This window comes from Cydia strobilella, chromosome 15, assembly GCF_947568885.1.
Source record: "Cydia strobilella chromosome 15, ilCydStro3.1, whole genome shotgun sequence".
NCBI lineage: Eukaryota > Metazoa > Arthropoda > Insecta > Lepidoptera > Tortricidae > Cydia > Cydia strobilella.
Window position 1 is genome coordinate 5,950,311 of NC_086055.1, and position 26,454 is coordinate 5,976,764.

At 41.0% G+C, this 26,454-nt stretch overlaps 1 protein-coding gene across 10 annotated transcripts in view; it reads left to right on the forward strand.

Moving 5' to 3' along the window:
- Window positions 1-26,454, forward strand: part of LOC134747857 (glycogen synthase kinase-3 beta-like) — a 48,181-nt gene that overhangs the window by 19,844 nt on the left and 1,883 nt on the right. For 5 of the 10 annotated variants that reach the window (XM_063682511.1, XM_063682514.1, XM_063682515.1 and 2 more), the window contains 9 exons: window positions 7,828-8,018; window positions 10,052-10,135; window positions 10,839-10,898; window positions 12,946-13,056; window positions 15,194-15,431; window positions 17,150-17,247; window positions 17,665-17,760; window positions 18,451-18,507; window positions 22,563-25,852. In XM_063682511.1, coding sequence (XP_063538581.1) covers window positions 7,828-8,018; window positions 10,052-10,135; window positions 10,839-10,898; window positions 12,946-13,056; window positions 15,194-15,431; window positions 17,150-17,247; window positions 17,665-17,760; window positions 18,451-18,507; window positions 22,563-23,000 — 1,373 coding nt within the window. In that variant the 3' untranslated portion in view covers window positions 23,001-25,852. The remainder of the gene's footprint in view (window positions 1-7,827; window positions 8,019-10,051; window positions 10,136-10,838; window positions 10,899-12,945; window positions 13,057-15,193; window positions 15,432-17,149; window positions 17,248-17,664; window positions 17,761-18,450; window positions 18,508-22,562; window positions 25,853-26,454) is intronic. The other 5 variants (XM_063682513.1, XM_063682517.1, XM_063682516.1 and 2 more) reach the window with 3 other exon arrangements.

The following is a 26,454-nucleotide window of genomic DNA, read 5'->3' on the forward strand; positions in this document are numbered from 1 at the left end:
TGATTGATTCACTCCTTTGTGAAAGTAATACAAAACAATTTCCTAATAGGTCTGTCATTTATATTAATAAACCCCGTATGAACAGAATACAATTGTTCTCTAGTCTGAGTAGTATCACCTCACTTCAAAATACATTACAGTCCTCCGATAATACTACTTGAATATAATTTGGGTAAAATTAGTTAAATTGCCGTGATATGATATCATTTGTGATCAACTGATCACCCGGACAGTCAGTATCATTAGGTATTATATAAAGTACACGTTAGCAACCTACCAAAACTAATATATAGCCAACTGAAGAAGTTCGATCGATCAAAATCAAACTATTGATTACTGTGTGTCCAATATGAAATAGGTAACTATGACTATTACAATTGTACCTATACAATGTTACAATGCATGTTTATGATTAGAACAGCGGATGCAGTTCTCAACAGGCGTAATATGGTTACGCTTTACACGTGATAAACGATAAATAAAGCATGCTACAATAAATCTAGCATTCTGCAAACAATTACGCAGGTGGGGTGACTTAAGTTTTATCTTGTATGTATACCTACAATCTGTACCTGCGGTCCGCCTGTGTTTGATTCGGTCTGTGACATTTTCCCTCATTTATTTCTCTCGCTAGGATGGAATTCCTCAGGCGATGTTTGTCTATTCTCAGGGCTTAATCGGTGAAACAGTATGTTGAACTCAGGTATACAGATGAAATAGGGAACGGACGTACTACGAATTCAGCTGATAATATTATCAAGTGTGGGATCTGTACTCGGACCATTGTTATTTACTATATTCATTAACGACTTACCAGACAATATCATCTATACCAGCATCATATTTAAAGCTGATACTTGTGATGCGCTCAACGTAGTTACAAAAAATGTATAGGTCAATTTTTGTAATTGGTTTGATGCAAATGGCTCGGGTTTGAATTATGATAGAACCTTTTACATGACTTAGACGTACTGTCAACTCTGATGATAGTCTAGTCTGACTAGATCTGCCTATTAGCAAGACGGACTCGATACGTTTCCTTGGTATTGAATTAGACCCATATCTTAGATGGCAGTGATGGCACAATCACATAGACTTCGTTGCAAAAAAACTCGCGAAAGCTTGCTACTCTTTAAAAAGAATGACTAAAATTGTAAATGTTGACACGCTAAAGATTATTTATTTTTCTTATTTGGAGAGCTATATTATTAGATACGGCATAGAGGTAAGGGGCAATAGCACATATGTAAATAAAATTCTACTTATACAAAAAAAGATTAATAGAGAGATGTTTTCCCGTTACACATAGGCCTCTTTTAAGTAAACATTGTATCAAAACTGTCATTGTATTAGCGGAAGCAACTCTACCCCAAGTACAAAGAAATACCGCAAATCGATGTACAGGTTAGCCGTTTGGCACACGCATACTAGAGGTCAAAACAAAAATTTTCCTAAAAAAAATTCCCGGCGGGGAGTGATAAAAACATAATTTTTTTGTATGACAAAAACTTTTTTTTTCCTAAACCTATCGTGTGTGGTATCATACGAAAGGGCTTTTTGAGGCGATTACATTTCGGCAATTATGTTTTAATTAAAACAAAAAGAATTTTCGAAACATACCAAGTTTGGGCTCCTCCAGATACGATATGGCTGTTTTTTTTTTACAATATACCACAAATGAAATGAAATACCCATTAATGAAATTATTTTCAAAATTTCTTTCTTGGGGTTAGATATCAAGATATTACGTATTATTACGATGTACGTATATTGTACAAAAAAAAATCAGTAAGGTACATATATCGTATCTGAAGGATACAATCTTGATATTTTGTGTCAAAAACAAAACAAACTATACCAACCGATGAAAAGGCGCAGTTAAAGGGTTAAAGAGGTATTTCCCGTTCAATATATGGATATTACGTATCATTTTATGATTAATATTTGTACCGTATCTGCAGTACAGTTCCATAAGTCTCGTAAAATAGGTATTGAAGTAGAACTGTGTCAGTTTGTAAAATTGAAAAATTAAAAAAAAATGTTTATGATATTATTATCAAAATTGCTTTCTTGGGGTTGGATATGAGGATATAACGTATCATTTGTGGTATATTGTACAAAAAAAAATCAGCCATATCGTATCTGGAGGAGCCCAAACTATGTTTGTTCGAAAATTCTTTTTGTTTTAATTTAAAAAAAATGGCCGAAATGTAATTATGTGATATATTTTTAGAATCGACTCAAAAAGCCCTTTCGTATAAAACCACACACGATAGGTTTTGGAAAAAAAAATTTTTTTTCTTCATACAAACCCCCCCCCCCCCGGGATTTTTTTTTAGGAACTGAGGGTCTCAAAAATTTTGTTTTGACCTCTAGTATGCGTGTGCCAAATGGCTAACCTGTACATCGATTTGCGGTTTTTTAATTGGAACTGGTTACACTATATTGTACATTTATCACATAGCCATCTATTTTTATAAAGGAAAAACTTATAAGTCGATAAATGATAATCAGAAAAGTGTTTTTTCGAACAAACTTAAAAATATACTTTGCTCACAGAGACCATACTACAACTTGGACGAATTTATTGGTAAATATTTAGCACAGATATACCTAGAGCAAATATCACGATTTCTATTGAAAGCAAGCTTGCCGACTTTTTACCACCTAACTTACCTATGTCGTCAACTCGTCACAGCCGAAGTTTAGTGATGGGAAATCCAAACCGATTCAAATACACCGATGCCCCTCCGCCCCGCTACCCCGACCATTACCATTGCCAATGCCATTCATCTTTAAAATCGAACCCAACAGGAGATAGATAATTATATTGTATTATAAACGAATGAACTTACGAAAATCTAAACTAGTATAGTCAAAAGTCCGTGTTGTTGTGGGTCCGTTGTAAAATTAAGCTTCAGGTTCTCAGGAAATGAAAGCTTTATTTTACATAAATATATAATGTAACTAAGGGGTAAAAATGGCGGTGTCATATTCATGCCGCTTGTTTTGTATTCCTTTCTGAAATCGTCATTTTCATTAGCTGTTAATATCTTGTAAATCGTATTTTGATTTATATTTTTATGGCTCGTCGTCTTGCTACGTCTCGTAATCATTATAACTTGTTAACTCGTAATGATTATGCAATGTGCAAAATATGGTCGTCTGTTACGCATGCTGAGTTAAACATTTAAAAAAATGGTCAGAGACATTACCATAACAACGGTCTTATTTTGTATAAATGTCAACAGCCTATGTACTTATTACAAATTGAAAGGAATGAACAATACTAAGTTTTATGCATACTTAAGAGCGGTCATTCATGTTTGATCGCCTGACTTTGAATCTTATTATGTTTCAAGTACTGTGTTACGTCCGTCGTGGATATTAATTTTACTGTCTTAATTATGTTGCTTGACGATTGCCAAAGTATTTTTTAATACAGTTGCTCAAAAAGTGCTACTTTTCGTGGCTGTTTAGCGTGCCGAAAGTTGGTTTTCACGAACTAGTGCTTTTTACTTTTCCAATTTTTTAAAATTTTTACTTGTTCAATTCATGACTACTTATTGATGAGTGTTAATATTAGTTTCTTTTAAACGTCGTAATTAACATAAAAACCTACTGTTAATGTAAGAATACAAAAAAATATATGCATATTTCATATTTTATTACTTACCTCTTCATCATTATAAGTATTATAACACGTTTATTTTTTAATGTTGAGAAACCGTTCTTAATAAGTTGTCTGAATGGAACGGAACGCCTGTCAAAGAAGAGGCGTATTTTCTTACTGCAAGAATGTTTTAAGTTTCCAAAGGCAACATTCGATATTGTTTTTATAAATATACGATACACAAATAATCGTAAATAACGATATTTAGGTAATAATAGTACAATGTTTTAATATTTACGATATCGATATCTTTAAGATATCTCCGTACTAGCATCGAAATGTACTATTTTATTCCTTTTGTTTAGTTTTATTTTATAGGTTTTTAACGAATTACTCGTCTGCTTATATCTGCGTCAGGCAGATTAGGTCATATGTGTGACCTGTGATATTTTTAGACGTGTCGTAAGTCATCAGTAACAAGCTAACACAAGTTGTAAATTGATTTCCTGGACTGGAGATTTAGAAAATGTCAATATCATAACGAAACACTAAATTATTCTTAGAACGCTTGTTCGTTTACCATTTATTTCATTTCAGTCCAATTTTAGGTCTCGGAATACGGTAAGGAAATGACAAAATTTACTGCTTGCGCACAGGTGCTCAAGGAAGTACCTAAAATTTTTACACTTCCGATAAGTTTCCTGTTTATAAAATAACTGAGAACAAAGATATTGTTATAGTTTGGAGGCCGAGTATATATAAATACAGGAATGTAACTCGTTTGCAAACAATATAGGCATTTAGGAATGTAATATGAGTTGTAAGAAGTGAGTTGCGGAATTGTCAACGCGATCAGATTCGTAGATCCTTTTGTGACACGAGTAGAACAATTGCGTGCGCAGAGCATCTTTACGTAACTGCGATGCGTCGATTACACTACGGGTTGCTATTCATAATGCTTTCAGCCACACGACTGGCGGACCAGAATGAAACCTGACTTCCGGTTACACTATGTTATTTATGATGAATGTCGAAGTACAGTCAGCAGCAGAAGTTGGTAAGGTGAGGCGAGGCGGGCGGGCGAGGTGTTCAAAATGATCTTGACGCGACTTTATTGTTAAGAGAATAAGAGCGTGTCAAGGTAATTTTGAACACCTCGCCCGCTTAGCAACTTCTGCTGCTGACTGTCTACTAAACAAAATGTTTTGTAAATAGACTGGCTGCTGCGCTAATGGTCTGTATTCGTCACGTGCCTGTCCTCTAATGCAATATTGATTGCGATCCGTCACTTCTTCGCATAGTATTTTAAACTAATATTTTCGTAAGCGCACTTTGTACCAAAACAGGTTTATTTACTGGGGATGGTACCTAATATCAATTAATATGAGACGCACCAACAAAGCGTCTAGCTAGTTGCAAGGGGACATATTATTTTGTGTCGCTTCTATTGATTTGGTTCATGTGGTTGTTAATCACACTGTAAATTATACAACGTAAGTGCCATACAGAGACAATTTAATAATACAAACACTATATCGAATCGATACACAAATGTGAGGCATGTTTCTGTAACATCTGACATTCTTACTCATCTGACTTAAATTACCATTCCATTGTTTTGCTCGAAGTAAAGAATGTCTGTCATTTATCTACTTCTTTTATTTATTACTATAATGTGGAAGGTGTTAAATTGTTACTGTTGTAGGACGTAGGACTTGTATGAAAATTCATATTTTTCATCTTGTTTAGTTCAGTTCAAATATACTTTATTCATGTAGGCATAGCAACAAGCACTTATGAATGGTGACTAATATGTACATATATATTATCTTAAGCTAATTATCAGAGCAATTTATTGATGTTAATATTATTCCATAATAATATTGAGTTATTATACAGATCAAATATAAATAATACTGAGAATTTCATAAAAAGATAGTCAAACATAAAAAAATTGTATAGAAAGTACTAGTCTAGAATGTTATTAGAATAAAATCTAAATGTCAAAAAAACAACAACAACAAAAGAAGTAGGTACAGTCAGCTGCAGAGAAAAGGTACCCCCCCGCCCCTGCATAGAAGTTTGTATGCAAAGGTGCTAAGCGAATAGTATTGTTGACTGTACATGCATTGGATTATCAGTTTCCTCATCATTAATCAAATATACCTAATAAATAATTAATCGTTTCGAATCAAAATTAATCCCACGTTGGTTTATCATTCATGTAGTCTTGTGTGGTATAATAAGTTTACGCTTTACATAATTCTTAAATTTATTAATTGATAATTCAGTAATTTGGTTTGGAAGTTTATTATAAAATCTTACACAATTACCCATACATGATTTTTTAATTTTACGACTGCTTATTAACGAGTCGCGTCCGGTTATAATATATGTCGTGTTGACATGTTTTTTAACGGACCATCAAAAATGACATTTTACTCTCGATGGTTACCTTTTCTAAACACATTTATATTGTACATATTTTTGTATAAAAATTTAAAATCGGGGTTATAGACAACCCCGTGTAAAAATGATGTATAATACATGGATGCGAGCCATGCCTATAAATTATTCTGGTATAATGGAATCAATTGGTGAGTTTTTTTTAAGTATAACAAGAAACATTTAGGTATAATGGTATATACTAAATGTTAACGATTAAAATTACATGTCTTGACAGTCGAAACGACGCTTATTATATGGAACTGTAAACAATTTGATTAACCAATTATAGCAAAACGAATCAGCATTATCACATTACAATTTTTCAAACGAAATACCGTTTATATATTAATTTATATACGAACTTATAGTTTATTATTACGATACCGAAGTTTTGGTAGGGGGGAAGAACAATGTCTTAAATTCTCTCGTATACAAAGGTGGTTTCTAAGTTGTCAAGCCGCAGGCACGCATTACAGTGAAATGGATTCATTTGCGTCACACACTCAATTGCATTAGAGAGGCCATTTGATCGTTGCGTAAGCAATTCCGTTGTAAATACAAGATTAAAACTAAGTCTTTCCTCGAGTGCGCTTTTGACGTTTCGAGATCGGACAGAAAAACTTTCTGATTGTGAGATTTACAAGTACTGTAAGCTGCAGTTATGTGACCCCTCCCTGTAAACAAATTTCTATGCAGGTCACTTAACTGCAGTTTACTGTACCAAGTCCTAGCTAAATGTGTGTGTAAGCGCAAGGCTATAACCGCGAAAATAGAAGTTCGCAAATTGCGGACATTTTTCTCTGTCACTCTAATTACGCCTGCATTGGAGTAAAAGAGAAAGATCCCCGCAATTTGCGAATTTCGGTTTTCGCGGTAGCCCCGCAGGGCTCTTTGCCTTTCTAGTGAACCAAACTTTGCTCAACCCTTATTTATCTGTATATTCGTAATCGATCATTTTATCTCTGTTCGTAATTTAGTAAAATATAATTTTAAGCTATAACTAAGCGTGTTTTTATTTACAGCTGCATATGTGCCGTATTTCTTGTTTGATTTGCAACTTGTAAACGCAATTTGTAGTTTTCCAATAACAGACAAATTGCATTTGAAGTAATCCATTATAGGTTTGACGCAAGCACTAGGTAACTATGAACATGTACGCGATTAATCTAGCTAGACTAGCATTCATAAAAGGGCGATCGGGTCATGTGGTAACCTAGATTTGCGCACGTACACCAATCGCTATTTACCATATAAGATGACCGGCACTTGCCATTCATAAGTGGTTGTAGAGTACTTACCGCGAGTAGCGCCGTCGAGTTGCATCCCAAACTATAACACATTATCCCATATTTATCCCTGGAACCCACTTAATATTAATATTTTGTTCACCCATATATATCTTGACAAAATATTGTCTGGCTATAACAATAAATCGTACATTTATGGGTTGACAAGTAACCATGGTACAGTGAATTGTCATTGTCAGAAGACAATTATCAAGTATGTGGAATAGATAGAAGCGAGGTCATAAACGTGGACGCATCTGACGCTGCGTGCGGCGTAGTACCTATACCTATATGTACGTTCAAATGATACGTGACGAGAGCTTTACTAGCGTTCTCAAATTAAACGCCTGGTAATGATTGCTGGTCTTTAGCGTCTTTTAGTTCAGAGAGTGAGAATGTTTTATAATAAGATTAATGAGTGGTATAGTGGGAGTTGGGACGTAATAAATGGCATACTAAACGGCTCGATATTTTTTCCAGGCAAGGACGGCTCAAAGGTGACGACTGTGGTGGCGACGCCGGGGCAAGGCCCCGACCGGCCGCAGGAAGTGAGCTATGCCGACATGAAGCTCATCGGTAACGGCAGCTTCGGCGTCGTCTACCAGGCCAAACTATGTGACACCGGCGAGCTCATTGCCATCAAAAAAGTGCTCCAGGACAAAAGGTTTAAGGTAATGGACATTCACGTGTTACTTGGCTTGACTTTACTCGTTCTGGCATTTGGACGGAATGAATGATAAATGATGGAAAATACAGATTATATTTTAGACATACCGAATGGTGGGTAAGGTGTTAGATTTTTGACATTCTGATAATAAATGACTCACGGTAGTTGCCAAGAACCAGAGAAGACAGTCCACGGATTGCAGAAGTAATAAATAAATAAATATTATAGGGACATTCTTACACAAATTTACTAAGTCCCACGGTAAGCTCAAGAAGACTTGTGTTGTGGGTACTCGGACAACGATATATACGATACTTATACAAATACTTAAATACATAGAAAACATCCATGACTCAGGAACAAATATGTGCTCATCACACAAATAAATGCCCTTACCGGGATTTGAATCCAGGACTATCGGCTTCACAGGCAGGGTCACTACCCACTAGGTCAGACCGGTCGTCATAGGTATATCTCCATTAGGCAACATTTAAGTCTGGCCAATTTTACAACACCTATCAAAGTATATTAGGTACCTACAAGAATGGGTTCATTGCACAGATTGCACTGGTAATGTTTTTTAGGTCAACATTAATAACTATAGCTACTCGTAACCAAACATTACTTTATATTATGTTATGACCTACAAACCAAATACTTTTATTGGTTTTACGGGGCAGAATAACAGCAATAAAAAAGTTGCTCGACCCACATATTGCCACTTCTGTCTCGACCTGTGGCGTAGCTAATTGCACTGGCCGGGCTATTGCCGGCGCCTGTTCGTAAAATTGTTGTTACGCGACGTAACGTAAGCCTTGTACGATCATTCGGTCAATACTTTAAAGATATGTAGATCAAATGTTGATAATCTCGGGACCAAAACCATCGAGATAACTCTATGTAATATTGTAACCTTTTAGTTTTATCGCCAGTTGAAGTTCCGAAAATGACGAATTACTTACGCAGCGTCTTACGTAAGCGAACAACTCGCGAACGCGAACCGAAGCGGCGCGGCGCAGCGGGCCTACGGCGTTCGCGTTCGCAACGAGATCGCCCACGTAGGACACTTCTATCAAAGGATTGATTCACCCCGCGCCGCATCGCTTCGCGTTCGCGTGTTGTTCGCCTACGTAGTACGCTGCGTAAATGACATGATCACAAAGTTCGTTCGCTAGAATTAATTCCCGAAAACACCGCCAATCGGTTGATCATAAGATTGGGCTTTCAGCCATATGAAAACAAAATAACAATATAAATTGGTATGATCAGATCGAACGAAATATACTTTTTCATCACACTCGCTCAGTAAATGTGGAATTGCACGCAGGCTTATAGCGGGAACTATAGAAAAAGCGTTTTCCCTAGGGAGTTATGAAGTTTCTAGTATTATAATAAATAGTTTTTTGTCTTTATAATTCATTTTTGTATCGCAAGTGTAATGAAGAACATTGTGTGTAACTCGGGGCGTAATAATATTGCGAACTCGAGTCTCACGAACTATACTCTCATTTGCAATATTTAACTTACACCCCATGTTGCACAATTTACTATTATTACGCATTAAAATGTATCCCCTATCTATACAATTTACTGCTTAGTAAAATTATGTTTCGTTCCATCTGAACCGAAAATCCTGTATATCTTAAAAGGAACCTATTTTTCTTCGAGATATAATATATTTTCTATCGTGCCGTATCGTCTAATTTCACTTTTACGGAATCTCTAATATCGATCAGAGCATCGTCTAAATAACCTTTTCCACCGACTGGCCTGGGAAGAATTCAAGCACATGAGCCAAACGTAAAAAGTTTTCCTGCAAAAGATTTTTTGTTTGTATAAATATAAATGTATCATTGTTGTGATCAGTTAACTGGCCGCCTTGAACTGTTTTTTTACGTGCGGTTGTCGCCTTGTGTATTATTTCCTATTGTGATTGGCATTATTATTTAAACTACTTCTTTATAGCATAAGTTGTACACTATTGAATAGATAATGTACGTAAATTGTATAGATGAAATGGTATTATATTCTTTACAGAATCGAGAACTTCAAATTATGCGACGGCTGGAGCACTGTAATATTGTCAAATTGAAATACTTCTTTTACTCTAGTGGAGAAAAGGTGAGTGACCATTTTTTGTAGATAATAGTAATAGTTGAAATATTTACTATGTGATTATTTCGAATGATATTAACATTATTTGTATGTAATAAGTCAGAGATATAAGAGTTATAGTAAAAACTGCAAATTTCTTCTTTAACTCTTTTATTTCTGCTAAGATTGTGACTATTTAGGGGTTCCGTATCTAAAAAAATAATGTCTATTGTAGCTTAGGATCAGCTTACGTTCAGAAACAATAGTAACAAATAATGCTTAATGTACTTTCATCAACTCGTAACCGCTTTAAATGTCTCTAAATCAAGTAAAAGTTATGTTATACCTAGTTTGTATGTAGAGTAATTTCAATAATATCACAATTAAATCAGTCAGTGAACATATTTTCCCGACAGCCACGCAACCGCGTCAAGGCAAAACTCTATGTATGTATTCTGTATGCTGTAATATAGGCAACTAGCATGATCGAAGATATGCACGGATATGAGGATCGCCTTTTGGTCGTTTATCGCTGCGGGTAAAACGTCCGTCACCTTACCAATGATACGACGAAGGTTTACTCACAGTGATAACTGATTTAAGCGCGACTTTATAGGCCCGGCGACGATCGATGGTACGGAACCCTCGGTGCGCGTGGCACTAGATCTACTGTACTTTAAAATGGCCGGTTTTTAAGCTTGTGTTATTTGTGTGTTTTATTTGGGGGAAGGCGGCAGTACCCTCAGCAGTCAGTACGTTGTTAAGCGCAATGCAGTCTATTGAAGTCACAGTATGTCTCTAAACCAATCAGATTGTTGCGCTAGTGTGCTAACGCACAATTAGCTCCAGACTCTTGGCAATGGTTATCGAGAAATAAACACGTATTCTAATTAGTACTAATCTCTACACCGTGATCTGGGGAGGTACTGCGCAGATTTAACTTCCTGTCGATCACAATTTAGTAGTTATTTACAACAAAGCTCGGAAACCGGTTAAATTTCCAAACCGGTATCATGTACTTGGCGCAAAACCTTTTAGTTCGGGTTTCGTTCATTAAACCGTTATTTTTAAACCGGTTTTAGGAGAACTTTTCCATAAAGTTCTTGTCAGATTAACCGGTATAGAACAATAAAAACCGGTTTCTTCCTATGTCGGTGTCTATATTTACGCGGGACACAGCCGGGCCGGCCGGCCGTCTCGTCGCTCGACTCGCTCGTCCAATAAACCGGTTTATTTAGGTTACAATAACGATCCTAAAACGTTCGCGTTCTTATGAAAGTTCGGAGTAAAACCTAAATAAACCGGTACTTACCGCTCTTTTTTAAACCGGTTCCGAGCCTTGATTTACAATACATAAATCCCTGTTAACTGTTTTGTTTAATAAGACATTATTAGGTCGTGCTGTAATACCACTTGGAAAATGTAAGTTTATCGGACAGATAGTTAACATTACTTTAATAAATGTTATCAAAATGTGTAAAGCTTTGATACATGTGCTAAAATTTACTTTAATTATGCCCCTATGTATAGATAAAATCGAATCACGTTGCCAAAATTTGCAAGGTACCTCTCAACCATGGTGTATAACCGGTTTCTAGTACAATAGTAAAACATTGCTCGGTAACCAAGCACGCCAGTCGATTTTTACGCAGCCAAGATCCCGCCATAAACCATTTTCAATCAGCTTTACATTTGGAACGGATGAAGCTACACGGATCTACATCATTTCATGACCGACAATGCATTTGGACTATAATATCAATCATCTTTCCCGTGCTTGCTTGATTTTTTGTTTATTCCTGTGACTGCTTTGAAAGTCATCGCCATTTTAAATACTGAATACTTACACAGTAGCTCAAAGTAAACTATCATTATTTATCTCGGTAAAAGCTAGATCCAAAAACCTTTGGAAGAAATCCAAATCTTTGTCCTCTCAAGGATTCGTTTCTCACAATGTCCTAAATATGTACATACTTGTTTAAATGAATCATGTGTAAGACAAAGAAGTCCACCTAGAATACTATTCACTAATCATACGGTCACGCGACTAACAATAAGGGTTGTTTTATTCTCTTTTTGTGATTTTGTATGAGTTTTCATGCGCCTAACATTACTTCTCTATCCGTGAATTGGTAATATGTATCTAAAAAAAGAGGACTCTGGCTAACTAAAACTGAACTTCCTATACTCTGACTTAAGATTGAATTCGTTCCATTTTTAACCCGAATAAAAATAACCGATTAAAAAGACCGATAAAAATAACCGATTAGCTAGCTTTACCTAAAAAGGTAATTTTGAAATCTTTGATTACATCAAACGTTTAGTTACATTCTTCGAGGTTGATATGTTATTAATAATATGGGTTCATCCATAATTATGAACAAAAGCTGTGATACTAAGTAATAGTTTTTTTTTGTAATCGATTTGTAAATCAGAGTATAGATTACGCTGTTACACTGTACGTCATATATTGACCAATGGAGTTATCGCGTTGCCGGTTCAACTTTAGTTAGCTAGACTCAAACAATAAATGTTGGTAAAATTCAAATGGTCGAGGCTCAGAACAGATCTTAAAAGTATGTACATTACATAGAATGATAAAGCTTAGAAACTAGATGCCTGCAGCCAACCGTTGTGAAGCCAGTTTTACTATATCTTCTTGACACATCACTCAATTAAGGTAAGAGCGAAAGATGGAGGTAGCCGCATTCGGGCTCCACTATTTAACAGGTCATATTTTTATAAATGTTTCTAGGCTTTAATATTCTTAGGTACATGGTACATTAGTTATTTAAGAGTTTGAAAGACACCATTTAACATTAATTTTGCGTTTGCAGAAGGACGAAGTGTACCTGAACCTGGTGCTGGAGTATATTCCCGAAACTGTGTATAAAGTTGCACGTCATTACTCCAAAGATGAACAAACCATACCCATTAGTTTTATAAAGGTAAGGCCTTAGATATATAGTCGTAAGAGGCTGTCGTATAAGATTGAATAGATGTTATAGACGCATATCACCAGAGCGTTATAATGCGCGTTGCTTACTTTAAAAAGCCCATAGGATAGAACTCAATATTGTACTGTGTGTGAATTTCCTTCCAATCTACGATAAAATATGAATCGTTGGCCAATTACGAAACCTTTTAAATAGGTAATTTATTTATAGACTGCAGACCCTGCAGTGGTATTTTTAGGTAGATCGATACGTTTGCTGACTGCGCGACACCTATAATGGGGTGAAATTTTTCTCTTTTCTCTACTATAATCAGATTTTTTTGTTTTAAAATATATTTAAGTTAATTAGTCTTAAGACTCTTGAATTTCGTAAGAGTTTGCAAATTAGGTCAAGAATCTAGCTTGTTGAGTTGATGGTAAAATTTAAAATAAATATAAAGTCTATTAGGGGGTATATGACAAATGGTTCTTAAATCTTTATAATGAAGAGCTCATTAGTGGTTAAATTAAGAGTGCCAATACAGCAGTCTACATGAAAATTTTAATGTGTAGATCTTTTATCAAATGAATTCTAATATGTAATTTTAATATGTTTAAATAAATTCTCATTATCGTTTCGTAGAGTTTACTAAAAGTCAAAAAGGAATAGAACTGATAACAACCGTTTTGCTGATCCGACAATTATCATTTGTTTCCTTTTTTAACCCTTTTTAAGGTTGTGGTCTTGCCTTCATTCTAAATTCTATTTATAATCATTTGATTCTTAGGGGCTCATAACCTTATAAGGAGTAGAGAAACAAGACTCTTTAGAATAATTTAATTATATTTTAACAGCATTTGATATCGATAATTCTTGTCGTCACACGAGAGACGGCTTTGCTTGACGTGGTATATGACGTCATTTAACCTGCGTTGATTTACTTAAAGAAATAAAAAAACAAGGATCATTTCGTAACCAATAGTATATTAGATCGAATATTGTTGCACAAGGCTCTGTGCTATCCCCAACGCTGTTTTTGCTCCACATCAATGACTATCGACGACATTCATTGTTATGCAGACGACAGTACTGGGGATGTCTATTCTATTACGCAGGCTCTGCCAACATCCCTCGTTCTGAGGTGCTGAAGAGCCGTGAAAAGCTTGTGCGAATATTGAGAGCACTCTATCCAGTTTCGGTGTGGGGTCGGGACAATTTAGTCCGATTCAACCCCACCAAGACACAAGTTCGCGCGTTTCCCGCTAAGAAAATCCCATTTACTGTAGTCCCACAGTTCCAAGGCAACGCCCTTACCATGTTAGGGAGTCTTGGGATCCTTGGTGTCGACATTTCCAGTGTTCAATAAAGCGAGGCGATACTTTACTCTGGGACAAAGACTGCTACTATATAAATCGCAAGTCAGACCCCACTGCCGTCACCTTTGAGCAGGAGCACCTGAATGCCAGCTTGAACCCTTCGACTCAGTCCAAAGGCGCGCTGTCGTCGTCGACGATCCCAAACTCACAAGCGGCATTGAACCTTTAAGTCTGAGAGACTTTGCCTCCTTGTGTGTGTTCTACCGCTTGTACAGTGGGCTGTGTCCTGGAGAATTGTTTGACATGATGCCAACGGCCACTTTCTGTCACCGCACCGCTCGTGGTGGGCAGGGTGTTCATCCTCATACCCTATAAAGCCTACATGGTCGTGAACTGTGCGGTTTAAGAGGAATTTCCTCCCGCGGACGCTCCGGCTGCGGAATGAGCTCCCTGCCGAGTATGGGGTTCTTCAAAAAAGGAGTGTACAGGTTTTTAAAGGGTCGGCAACGCGCATGTAACACCTCTGGATTTGCAGGCGTCCGTCCATAGACTGCGGTGACTGCTTACCATCAGGCGGGCTGCATGCTTGTTTGTCACCGACGTGGTATTAAAAAAAAAGAATAACGCCGGTAAGTAGGTAAATGTATACAACCGAACATCCACCATCGTACTACCAGCGCCAGAAGACCATTTTTGGAACTAAACATACATTTATAAACTAAAGCGCTACAACAGTGACAGCTGTTCCATTCAGCCAATATCAAATTTCTGTATTCAATAGGTTTTTTAAAAATGTTAGTTTCATACTAACACATCGTTCCTATATTTTCCAGCTCTACATGTACCAGTTGTTCAGAAGTCTGGCGTACATCCACTCGCTGGGCATCTGCCACCGGGACATCAAGCCACAAAACTTACTCCTGGACCCCAAGACGGGCGTCCTCAAACTGTGCGACTTCGGCTCGGCGAAGCACCTCGTGCGCGGCGAGCCTAACGTCTCGTATATCTGCTCGCGTTACTACCGCGCGCCGGAACTTATTTTCGGCGCTATAGATTATACCACTAAAATCGGTGAGTGATTGAGTATTACATTTGGTAACTTTCTTTATAGAGACTTTCGGCCTTGTTAGGCCACTAACTTGACTCGAAAATACCTTCCTCAAGCTATGTAACGTTGACACATAATCAAAGTGCTCCACCCTATGTCAAAAATTCAAAATTGACTCTTTGTACTCCAAGAACCCTTCAACGTGAGTTCTCGTGTGTATACTCGTAGTACCAAGAACACATACAATATGATATACATTATCAAAGTAACCTTCAGGCTTGCAAGTAAGGTTTGCAAGCTTTCAATACAATGCCCATTAAAAAACCTTACAACTGAACTTAAACTGTTAGACTCTTAGAAAACTTAGATATTATTTCAAAATATAATACTTACGTATACTAAATTGCAATGTTTGGACATTATTACAACGAAATTTGGTTCATCAATGGTCAGATTAGTGTGTTACTGTTAACACAGATATAGATACACGAGATAAAGCAAATGTCACGTCACAGCCGAAATTTAGTGATGGGAAATCTAACCGATTCTAAGACACCGATACCAGTCTTTCCGTCCCGTGGCTGCAATCGATTTTTCTTTTACGACTGGATCATGTTGGTAACTAAAATAATGAAAGTTTTTTATCATTATCAAATGAGGCATTTTTCAAGTTTTCGTTGACGGCCGGCTGCAACAACTGACGCGCGTGGACTGTCAGTAGCGATGGCCAACCTCGACGCGGGATTCGGACACGCGAAGTAGATGCATTTGCGTTATCTAGTGTATCTATTATATCTGTGACTGTTAATACACACTACAGGAACAAAGAGCGATTATCACAGCTCAAGTGTTGCGGTCGTAGAAGTGCGTTGGGATACAGGGGTGTCAAGTGTCAAAATATATTATGGCTAGGGCAATATAAGCACCTTAGTGGACAAAATTCTTGTAAAGTTACGTCATTCGTTTTTCAAGGGTGTCTTATTTATTCAAGAGTACTTATGAGTCGTATCGCTAAAAGTTGTATTGTAATGCGCAAAATATATGTAAAGCAAATACAAACAGCTTCATAACCTGCGTTCGTTGGGTTTTCCTGTTCGTAAAGTTTCCTACACTTTTGGCGGCCAAACCGATAATGTAGCTTGGTATTTTTTTTTTACAGAATATAGTAATTGGCCACTCTTACCAATAAGACTTATATTGGCTTGTTTTTTTTTTATTTGTTAGGAAAGGCCAATTACTATGTATGTCTGTATGGCCAGTAACTATAGCAGTCACCCTACTACGTAATAAAACAAATTGGTTATTGCTCTATCGTAAGATAAAAGTATAACTCTGTGTTATTATAACTTTTAACCTTTTAATCGCCATTCTCTTATATACAATGTCGTATAAAAACTTCAACGTGTAAGTTACAAATTAATAAAGATAAAGTAAACTGTCAGGTCTGGTTCTCTCCAAAATATCTGGTTATTGATTAATCCACTGTGATCCAATTCGATTCCTTTGTTTTAATTTATTTTACGTCCATTCAACTAGACTATAGGGATACTCTCTTGAGGTCGTTTAAATTATATATTATCCGCCGTCAGATGCTGCAAACTTAATTTATAACTGGGTAAAAGTAGGCTCGGGTAGAATGTATTATTACAAAAGTCGTAATAACTCAATGACAAAGCTCTTTGAAAAAATAAAGAAACTGTATTGTATTTATTAATATGTATTTGTTTGTGCCTCATTCCAGATGTGTGGAGCGCGGGTTGCGTAGTGGCAGAGCTGTTGCTCGGTCAACCCATCTTCCCGGGAGACTCCGGCGTAGACCAACTCGTGGAAATCATCAAGGTACCTAATCAATGCAAAATCATTTCACTAGGGCAGCTATCTCGTGCCAGAAACGTTCGTGTACACTATAAATAAAGATCCTGTGTGGATGAAAGTTTACATACAATATATGTTTGTCGTTTGTCACTGATATTTTACATTGCCGGCAATAACACTCGCCCTCGAATAAAATACTCGTTATCCGTGTCACTGATACTTTGTAATGGCCGTTGTATTAAGACAAAATTCAACTATTTGGCGCCACATGATAGACAGCTAATACATGCTGCGTAGAAAGGGTACCTACCTAACCCTCTTCATATAACATGACATGAAACAACTCCATCAAATCATAATCAACTGTTAGCGAATGTGACTTCCCGCTTTCTACTCCCCCTTTTTTCTATTGTACAATAATATTTATTTTGTTTTTTCCAGGTGTTAGGCACTCCCACGCGGGAACAGATCAGAGAAATGAACCCGAACTACACAGAATTCAAATTCCCTCAGATCAAGAGTCATCCATGGGCGAAGGTGAGTTTTCTTACCAATATTATTTTAAGGTTTAAGAGTTTCAAACTACATTTTAGCACAGCGAGACAAGTTTAATTATATGTTTTATTTGTAGAATAATTACATTCGTTAATTTATAATGGATTGACGTAAGTAGATGCACGATCTTGATATGTCCGGGCGTTTTGTTGGCTATTTGGTGAGAAGACGAGCACTCTGTAATAAAACGTTCTTATTTTTAAGTTTACAATCATTATGTGTTGGGTCTATTTAGGGGAGAAATGGCATGAAGCTTTTGAAAGAGCCACGTTTGTATCATTTCGACAGGTTCAGAGTAAAATGTTTGTAGGTGACGGGAAATCAGTGCTGTCACTTAAAAAAAAATAGTTCGTGCAAAACTCGTTCTGGAACTACCATAATGCAAAAGGCTTTTTAAAACCAGGCTTCTTCATGCTTCACTGCGCGTAGATTAACTTATTGATGGACAGTAGTCGTACTTTAAATTAAGAGTTGTTATGTGGTGTTAAGTGAATTATGCAGTAAATAAATTAAGCACGAAGACCCTAAAAATGCGCCTTCCCATGGATGTTGAAGGTTAACCTATGCGTGGTCTTTTACACATAAACGAATAGTCTACAAAACGTACGGACATACCGTAATGTAGTCACAGTATATTATATTTATGTATATGATATTGCGCCGTCATTGCAGTATATGTTGGAGCGAATGACCATGCCCAAGAATCTCACTGACCACCAGCGCCTTCGAGTAAGACACTGCTCGTTGCTAAGTGCCATCATTCGATACATTACTAAAGCGCCTTGGCAATGATTCGTCATCCTTTTTAAAACTGAGAAAACCGTGCTTAAATTCATTTTTTTATACGACAATTGCTGTATGATTAAATGCGTTTGGGTCACTTTAGTTACAATGTAGATATGGAGGTTTTTAATTCGTTTACCATCGACAAGCCCCGAAATATTATGTGAAATTATAGAACCTGAGTTATGTTTTTCATTAGACTGCTTTATTTCTTTTTGTCTCTGGTTTTAAAAGTACACTCAAGTTAAAAGTAACTGAACTACTAAAACAACTCCATTCTTCAAAGATTTTTAAAATCGTGACGACTTTGATTAAATTTAAATTTCAGTGTGCCCTACAGATGACAGTAGTATTTGTTGTAAGTTTATGGTTTCACTACTATTGACTTGTCGATATCATCATGGCTCGTCTCATTAGTTTTTTCTTTGTTTCTTATTTCGTATCATTTTGCACTCGTCACTCGTTCTTTCTCGGGTGAGATAAAAACCGGAGAAGTGCGAGTCGGACTCGCCCACCGAAGGTTCCGTCCTTTTTAGTATTTGGTGTTATAGTGGCAACAGAAATACATCATCTGTGAAACTTTCAACTGTCTGGTGACAGACAGACAGACGGACAGAGGAGTCTTAGAAATAGGGTCCAATTTTTACGGATACGGTACGGATCCCTAAAAACAAAAGAAACGACAGATACTAAGGAAAACTGTGACTAAAACGAATAAGACTTATTATGAGAGAGGCTTTGACTAAAAAAGATACAGACTGACTAAAAAAGATAATGCCAAAAAGCGAACAAGACGGATAAAGAACAAGTGACGAATACAGAATGATACGAAATAAAGGAAAAACGAATGAGATGAGCTATGATGATATCGATTTGCTAACTGGATGGTTAACGTTTTAAAAACAGACTACTTTTAATTTAATTAGTATGATGTAACTAATATTCAGCTTTAAATAATAGTTAATATTTAAGATTATTAAGAGAGCGTGAACATTGCCAATTTGTTTAATTAATACACATTTGAAACGGCCATTTTATCATAGAAATAAAATAAATCATCGTATTGAAGTTTCTTTACCTCCTGCATTATCATTGTATGCAAATGAAGGCATTTAGTGTCAGTTGCTACATGACCTTTGGCATGAATTGTTGGAGACCTACAGTCATTCTAATGTTTTCAAGCTGTCTACTGAAATGGGGATGGCAATGCTGATCCATTGAATGTATCTAATTGATTGCATCCTATTTGTATTGGTAATTCCAGGACTACACGGGTATTTTTGCGAAAATTTCATGACGCCATGATTCAGACAGACTGTCCTAATGCTTAAAGAAAACCCAAATGCAGAAGCTCTTTTTAGTCTTTGTGAAAATACCCATGCGACGAATATAATATTGTTTAAAATACTTGGAGGGGGGGTGATATTTCACTATGTTTCCAAACAGAAACTGCAAACCGAATGATCTTTTGTAAAAAGCTTAAATAAATGTTGCATTTTATAAGGATTGTTTGTAAGTAAAGTAGGCTTGCCAAGTAAGTCTTTAATTCACTACGTTATTAAAGGGTGTTTTCTAAAATAAATATTAAAAACCTGATTCTTTCAAATCTGGACATTCTTGGGCTCATTCTACTCAGAATCGACAGCATTCTCCATTTTGCCATTAAAAAAGATGTCCCAAAATGTCCATTCCATTACGTCACGTTTTAGTGTGAATTTCTTTTTATTTGTATGTTCGTGACGTAGACGTACAATGTTCATACATATTTTTGGGACATTTTTTTATCATCAGGATTGAATATGCTAGTGAGCGAGTTGAAAGAACCCAAAAACACCAGGATCTGTAAGAATCAGGTTTCAATATTTATTTTAGAAAACGCCCGACGTGGACAATTATCCACGTTTTTCTGTATAGTCAGCGTCAAAAGTAAATAATCATTTTCAACTTGTAACATTAACATTGTAATTCATTGTAATTAACATTGTAATTGCAACATTAACGCCAAGTAGATCCTATGTATCTCATAGGACTCATAGTATTTTTTGACAGTGACTGTACACTGTACAGGTCGATTATGGCGTCTCACGCTATAAGGGCCGATGAGTTCTTGACTTATTCACTTGTTGGTCTTATAGTAGTGTTAAGTGTATGTTAAATGTAAATAGTCCAGCAGTTGCCATCCCTATGAAATGTTTGTTGGTGTTCAGTGTGCCATTACGCTGAGTGTATTATTGTAAATAATTGGTTTTCTTTCTTATAACCATACGTCGCGAGATTGGGAGCAAATTACGGGTATTTCATTGAGTACAAGGAGCAAAAATATCTTTTATTTATTTTACAATGCATGTGCTTGAAAAGTGCGTTTCCTACGGAGCCATATCATGCGGAAAGTATACTACTTTTCCGCACTAGTCCTTTTTGTTTTCAATTTTTTTTTACAGTACATATGGTGCTACTTTCTCGCACTAGTGCGGAAAAGAGCACTTTTCGTGCATGTGTCGAAAGTTTAAAGGGCCATATGTACTGTAAAACGTTGTACGATACACGTGCGAATAGGTAATTAGCAATTCGTGTCGATTTAAACACTCCTTTTAATAACTAAACTTATTTGCCATGATATGTTTTTTATTTACTCGTACAATGCATAGTAAAACATTGTATGATACACGTGCGTAAAGATGATTTCCGCACTTGTTGCATAAATAGCTATAGTATTTATTGCACAATACAAGAAAGTACAAATGGCGGACTTAATACCTTAAGGCATACAACTAAATCACCTAATGTATAATACCGAGATTACCAAGTACTGGTTACTAGATGGTTTTTTTTGCACATTGTACTCGATGATATGCGCGCAATTCGCGTCCATTTTTGTGACGTATGATTATGATTTAATACATAAAATTGCAACATTTGCTCCTATCATGTCTAAAATGGTTTCGCAAGGTCATTTCATCAAATTCAAATTAGCTAACCGACAATTAACGTTAACATAATAGTCTTCCTATCGTTTCTCATTTTGTAAGTGCTAACATTGTTTTAAAGAGTGGTTTTATTAAACAAGAATTGAACCGTGATTAAATTGAATTAAAAAGTCATTATAACATGATTTTAATATAAATTATTTATTTTCTAGTCATTACGTTTCTTAGTATTCATTTATATTGATAATATGCAAAGTGCGTGGTGAGGGCTGTACAAGCGACGTATACATAGCCGCTTAAACCTTGGCACAGTAAAGCACACAGCCACACAATGAAATTAGAATGCGGTGGTGCGCCGCCTTACTACTTCCAAAAAATGTTCCTTACGAACTCATTCGTAAATAATCCTTGCGTACATAATATAGCTATTTATTATCTTATATATGTTTTTATATGGAGTATTAATAAATAATTAATTTCGCTCTTATCGTGTCCGGCTTTAATGTATTATGGACTGTGTTAACGGAACTGGTACGCTGTAGAAATATGGGAGTGTGAGTGACTAAGATGATGGTGGGCATGTCGGATTTCTATACAATAGGCACAATGGCACAGAGTACAGTTTAGAACAACTGTTTCGTACAATCGTATTTTTTATTATGTATGTATTATCTGAGTTGGTTCTATTATTACTTATATGCAGCCCATTGACAGCATCGACTTGTGTATGTGTTAAGACTCAAATGGGCAAATCCTAACGAAATCGTTCGATACTAGCACTCTTTCGAGCGAATTCGTTTAGAGCGTTTTTTGAGGCATAAGCATATAAACAAGGCCGTATAGAGCTGTTACTCTGTCAGAAGCAGTTTTAACACATTCATTGCCACCCAGCCACACAAGACATCCGCGCCGGGCCACAAAAATGTGAAAGCTTAATACAACGATCCCGACTATCGGGTCGCCCGGCTTGGGAACGAAACCATAAAATACCCAATAGTCGGGTTTTCGGCATTGAACGTGTTAAAACAGAGCAGCTGTGAATAAGAGTGTGTATGTGTATGTGTGTGGGGGCAGGTGTTCCGAGCGTGCACGCCGCCGGACGCCATCTCGCTGGTGTCGCGGCTGCTGGAGTACACGCCGGGCGCGCGGCTGTCTCCGCTGCAGGCGTGCGCGCACAGCTTCTTCGACGAGCTGCGCGAGCCCGCCGCGCGCCTGCCCAACGGCCGCGCGCTGCCGCCGCTCTTCAACTTCACGGAGTACGAGCTCAACATCCAGCCCAGCCTCAACGACTTCCTCAAGCCGCGCGCCTCGCCGCCCGCCGCCGACGCGCCCTCGGCCAGCCACCACGCCGCCCAAGACCAGGACCCGCCAGGTGAGAGAGAGCTCCTCACCCACACCCACCCACATCCAGCCCAGCCTCAACGACTTCCTCAAGCCGCGCGCCTCGCCGCCCGCCGCCGACGCGCCCTCGGCCAGCCACCACGCCGCCCAAGACCAGGACCCGCCAGGTGAGAGAGAGCTCCTCACCCACACCCACCCACATCCAGCCCAGCCTCAACGACTTCCTCAAGCCGCGCGCCTCGCCGCCCGCCGCCGACGCGCCCTCGGCCAGCCACCACGCCGCCCAAGACCAGGACCCGCCAGGTGAGAGAGAGCTCCTCACCCACACCCACCCACATCCAGCCCAGCCTCAACGACTTCCTCAAGCCGCGCGCCTCGCCGCCCGCCGCCGACGCGCCCTCGGCCAGCCACCACGCCGCCCAAGACCAGGACCCGCCAGGTGAGAGAGAGCTCCTCACCCACACCCACCCACATCCAGCCCAGCCTCAACGACTTCCTCAAGCCGCGCGCCTCGCCGCCCGCCGCCGACGCGCCCTCGGCCAGCCACCACGCCGCCCAAGACCAGGACCCGCCAGGTGAGAGAGAGCTCCTCACCCACACCCACCCACATCCAGCCCAGCCTCAACGACTTCCTCAAGCCGCGCGCCTCGCCGCCCGCCGCCGACGCGCCCTCGGCCAGCCACCACGCCGCCCAAGACCAGGACCCGCCAGGTGAGAGAGAGCTCCTCACCCACACCCACCCACATCCAGCCCAGCCTCAACGACTTCCTCAAGCCGCGCGCCTCGCCGCCCGCCGCCGACGCGCCCTCGGCCAGCCACCACGCCGCCCAAGACCAGGACCCGCCAGGTGAGAGAGAGCTCCTCACCCACACCCACCCACATCCAGCCCAGCCTCAACGACTTCCTCAAGCCGCGCGCCTCGCCGCCCGCCGCCGACGCGCCCTCGGCCAGCCACCACGCCGCCCAAGACCAGGACCCGCCAGGTGAGAGAGAGCTCCTCACCCACACCCACCCACATCCAGCCCAGCCTCAACGACTTCCTCAAGCCGCGCGCCTCGCCGCCCGCCGCCGACGCGCCCTCGGCCAGCCACCACGCCGCCCAAGACCAGGACCCGCCAGGTGAGAGAGAGCTCCTCACCCACACCCACCCACATCCAGCCCAGCCTCAACGACTTCCTCAAGCCGCGCGCCTCGCCGCCCGCCGCCGACGCGCCCTCGGCCAGCCACCACGCCGCCCAAGACCAGGACCCGCCAGGTGAGAGAGAGCTCCTCACCCACACCCACCCACATCCAGCCCAGCCTCAACGACTTCCTCAAGCCGCGCGCCTCGCCGCCCGCCGCCGACGCGCCCTCGGCCAGCCACCACGCCGCCCAAGACCAGGACCCGCCAGGTGAGAGAGAGCTCCTCACCCACACCCACCCACATCCAGCCCAGCCTCAACGACTTCCTCAAGCCGCGCGCCTCGCCGCCCGCCGCCGACGCGCCCTCGGCCAGCCACCACGCCGCCCAAGACCAGGACCCGCCAGGTGAGAGAGAGCTCCTCACCCACACCCACCCACATCCAGCCCAGCCTCAACGACTTCCTCAAGCCGCGCGCCTCGCCGCCCGCCGCCGACGCGCCCTCGGCCAGCCACCACGCCGCCCAAGACCAGGACCCGCCAGGTGAGAGAGAGCTCCTCACCCACACCCACCCACATCCAGCCCAGCCTCAACGACTTCCTCAAGCCGCGCGCCTCGCCGCCCGCCGCCGACGCGCCCTCGGCCAGCCACCACGCCGCCCAAGACCAGGACCCGCCAGGTGAGAGAGAGCTCCTCACCCACACCCACCCACATCCAGCCCAGCCTCAACGACTTCCTCAAGCCGCGCGCCTCGCCGCCCGCCGCCGACGCGCCCTCGGCCAGCCACCACGCCGCCCAAGACCAGGACCCGCCAGGTGAGAGAGAGCTCCTCACCCACACCCACCCACATCCAGCCCAGCCTCAACGACTTCCTCAAGCCGCGCGCCTCGCCGCCCGCCGCCGACGCGCCCTCGGCCAGCCACCACGCCGCCCAAGACCAGGACCCGCCAGGTGAGAGAGAGCTCCTCACCCACACCCACCCACATCCAGCCCAGCCTCAACGACTTCCTCAAGCCGCGCGCCTCGCCGCCCGCCGCCGACGCGCCCTCGGCCAGCCACCACGCCGCCCAAGACCAGGACCCGCCAGGTGAGAGAGAGCTCCTCACCCACACCCACCCACATCCAGCCCAGCCTCAACGACTTCCTCAAGCCGCGCGCCTCGCCGCCCGCCGCCGACGCGCCCTCGGCCAGCCACCACGCCGCCCAAGACCAGGACCCGCCAGGTGAGAGAGAGCTCCTCACCCACACCCACCCACATCCAGCCCAGCCTCAACGACTTCCTCAAGCCGCGCGCCTCGCCGCCCGCCGCCGACGCGCCCTCGGCCAGCCACCACGCCGCCCAAGACCAGGACCCGCCAGGTGAGAGAGAGCTCCTCACCCACACCCACCCACATCCAGCCCAGCCTCAACGACTTCCTCAAGCCGCGCGCCTCGCCGCCCGCCGCCGACGCGCCCTCGGCCAGCCACCACGCCGCCCAAGACCAGGACCCGCCAGGTGAGAGAGAGCTCCTCACCCACACCCACCCACATCCAGCCCAGCCTCAACGACTTCCTCAAGCCGCGCGCCTCGCCGCCCGCCGCCGACGCGCCCTCGGCCAGCCACCACGCCGCCCAAGACCAGGACCCGCCAGGTGAGAGAGAGCTCCTCACCCACACCCACCCACATCCAGCCCAGCCTCAACGACTTCCTCAAGCCGCGCGCCTCGCCGCCCGCCGCCGACGCGCCCTCGGCCAGCCACCACGCCGCCCAAGACCAGGACCCGCCAGGTGAGAGAGAGCTCCTCACCCACACCCACCCACATCCAGCCCAGCCTCAACGACTTCCTCAAGCCGCGCGCCTCGCCGCCCGCCGCCGACGCGCCCTCGGCCAGCCACCACGCCGCCCAAGACCAGGACCCGCCAGGTGAGAGAGAGCTCCTCACCCTCCCGCATCCAGCCTGCGAACGTGCAGATGCACACTGAACGCCGACGCCGACCGCCATAAAATTGTTTTAACCGATGTCCGACGATCGGTGTCAGTATCGAGCGTACACACTCGGAGCCGTACATTTCGTAGCCCAGGAGTAAAACTTAAACAAATGGCTCGTCCTAACCGAGGTCAATTTTCACTTTCCTAACATTCCTATGGCATACATTTCCTACTCAACTTAAGTTACCTTAAAAGTTTTTCGTTTAGTATAAAAATACTTTATATAATTTTTTTACTCTGAAAGACACTATAGGTGATCTTGAGACTGTCAATGCAACCGCATGTGCAATAACAGCCTAGAAGACATTAACCCAGAACGGTGTGAAATTAAAGATGTAAACTATCCATTTACAAACCAATAATAGTATTTTATACGATCGTGACATAAGAGAGCTTTTCAATCTCGTACCTTCATTAGGCCACTCAGCAAGCTTCGTGGCTTAAACAAAGTACTGGACTGAAAAGCTCGATAATATCATTATTGTATACAATACTTTTTCTACCATAAAAGAAAATTAGGTAAGTATTTCAGTAGT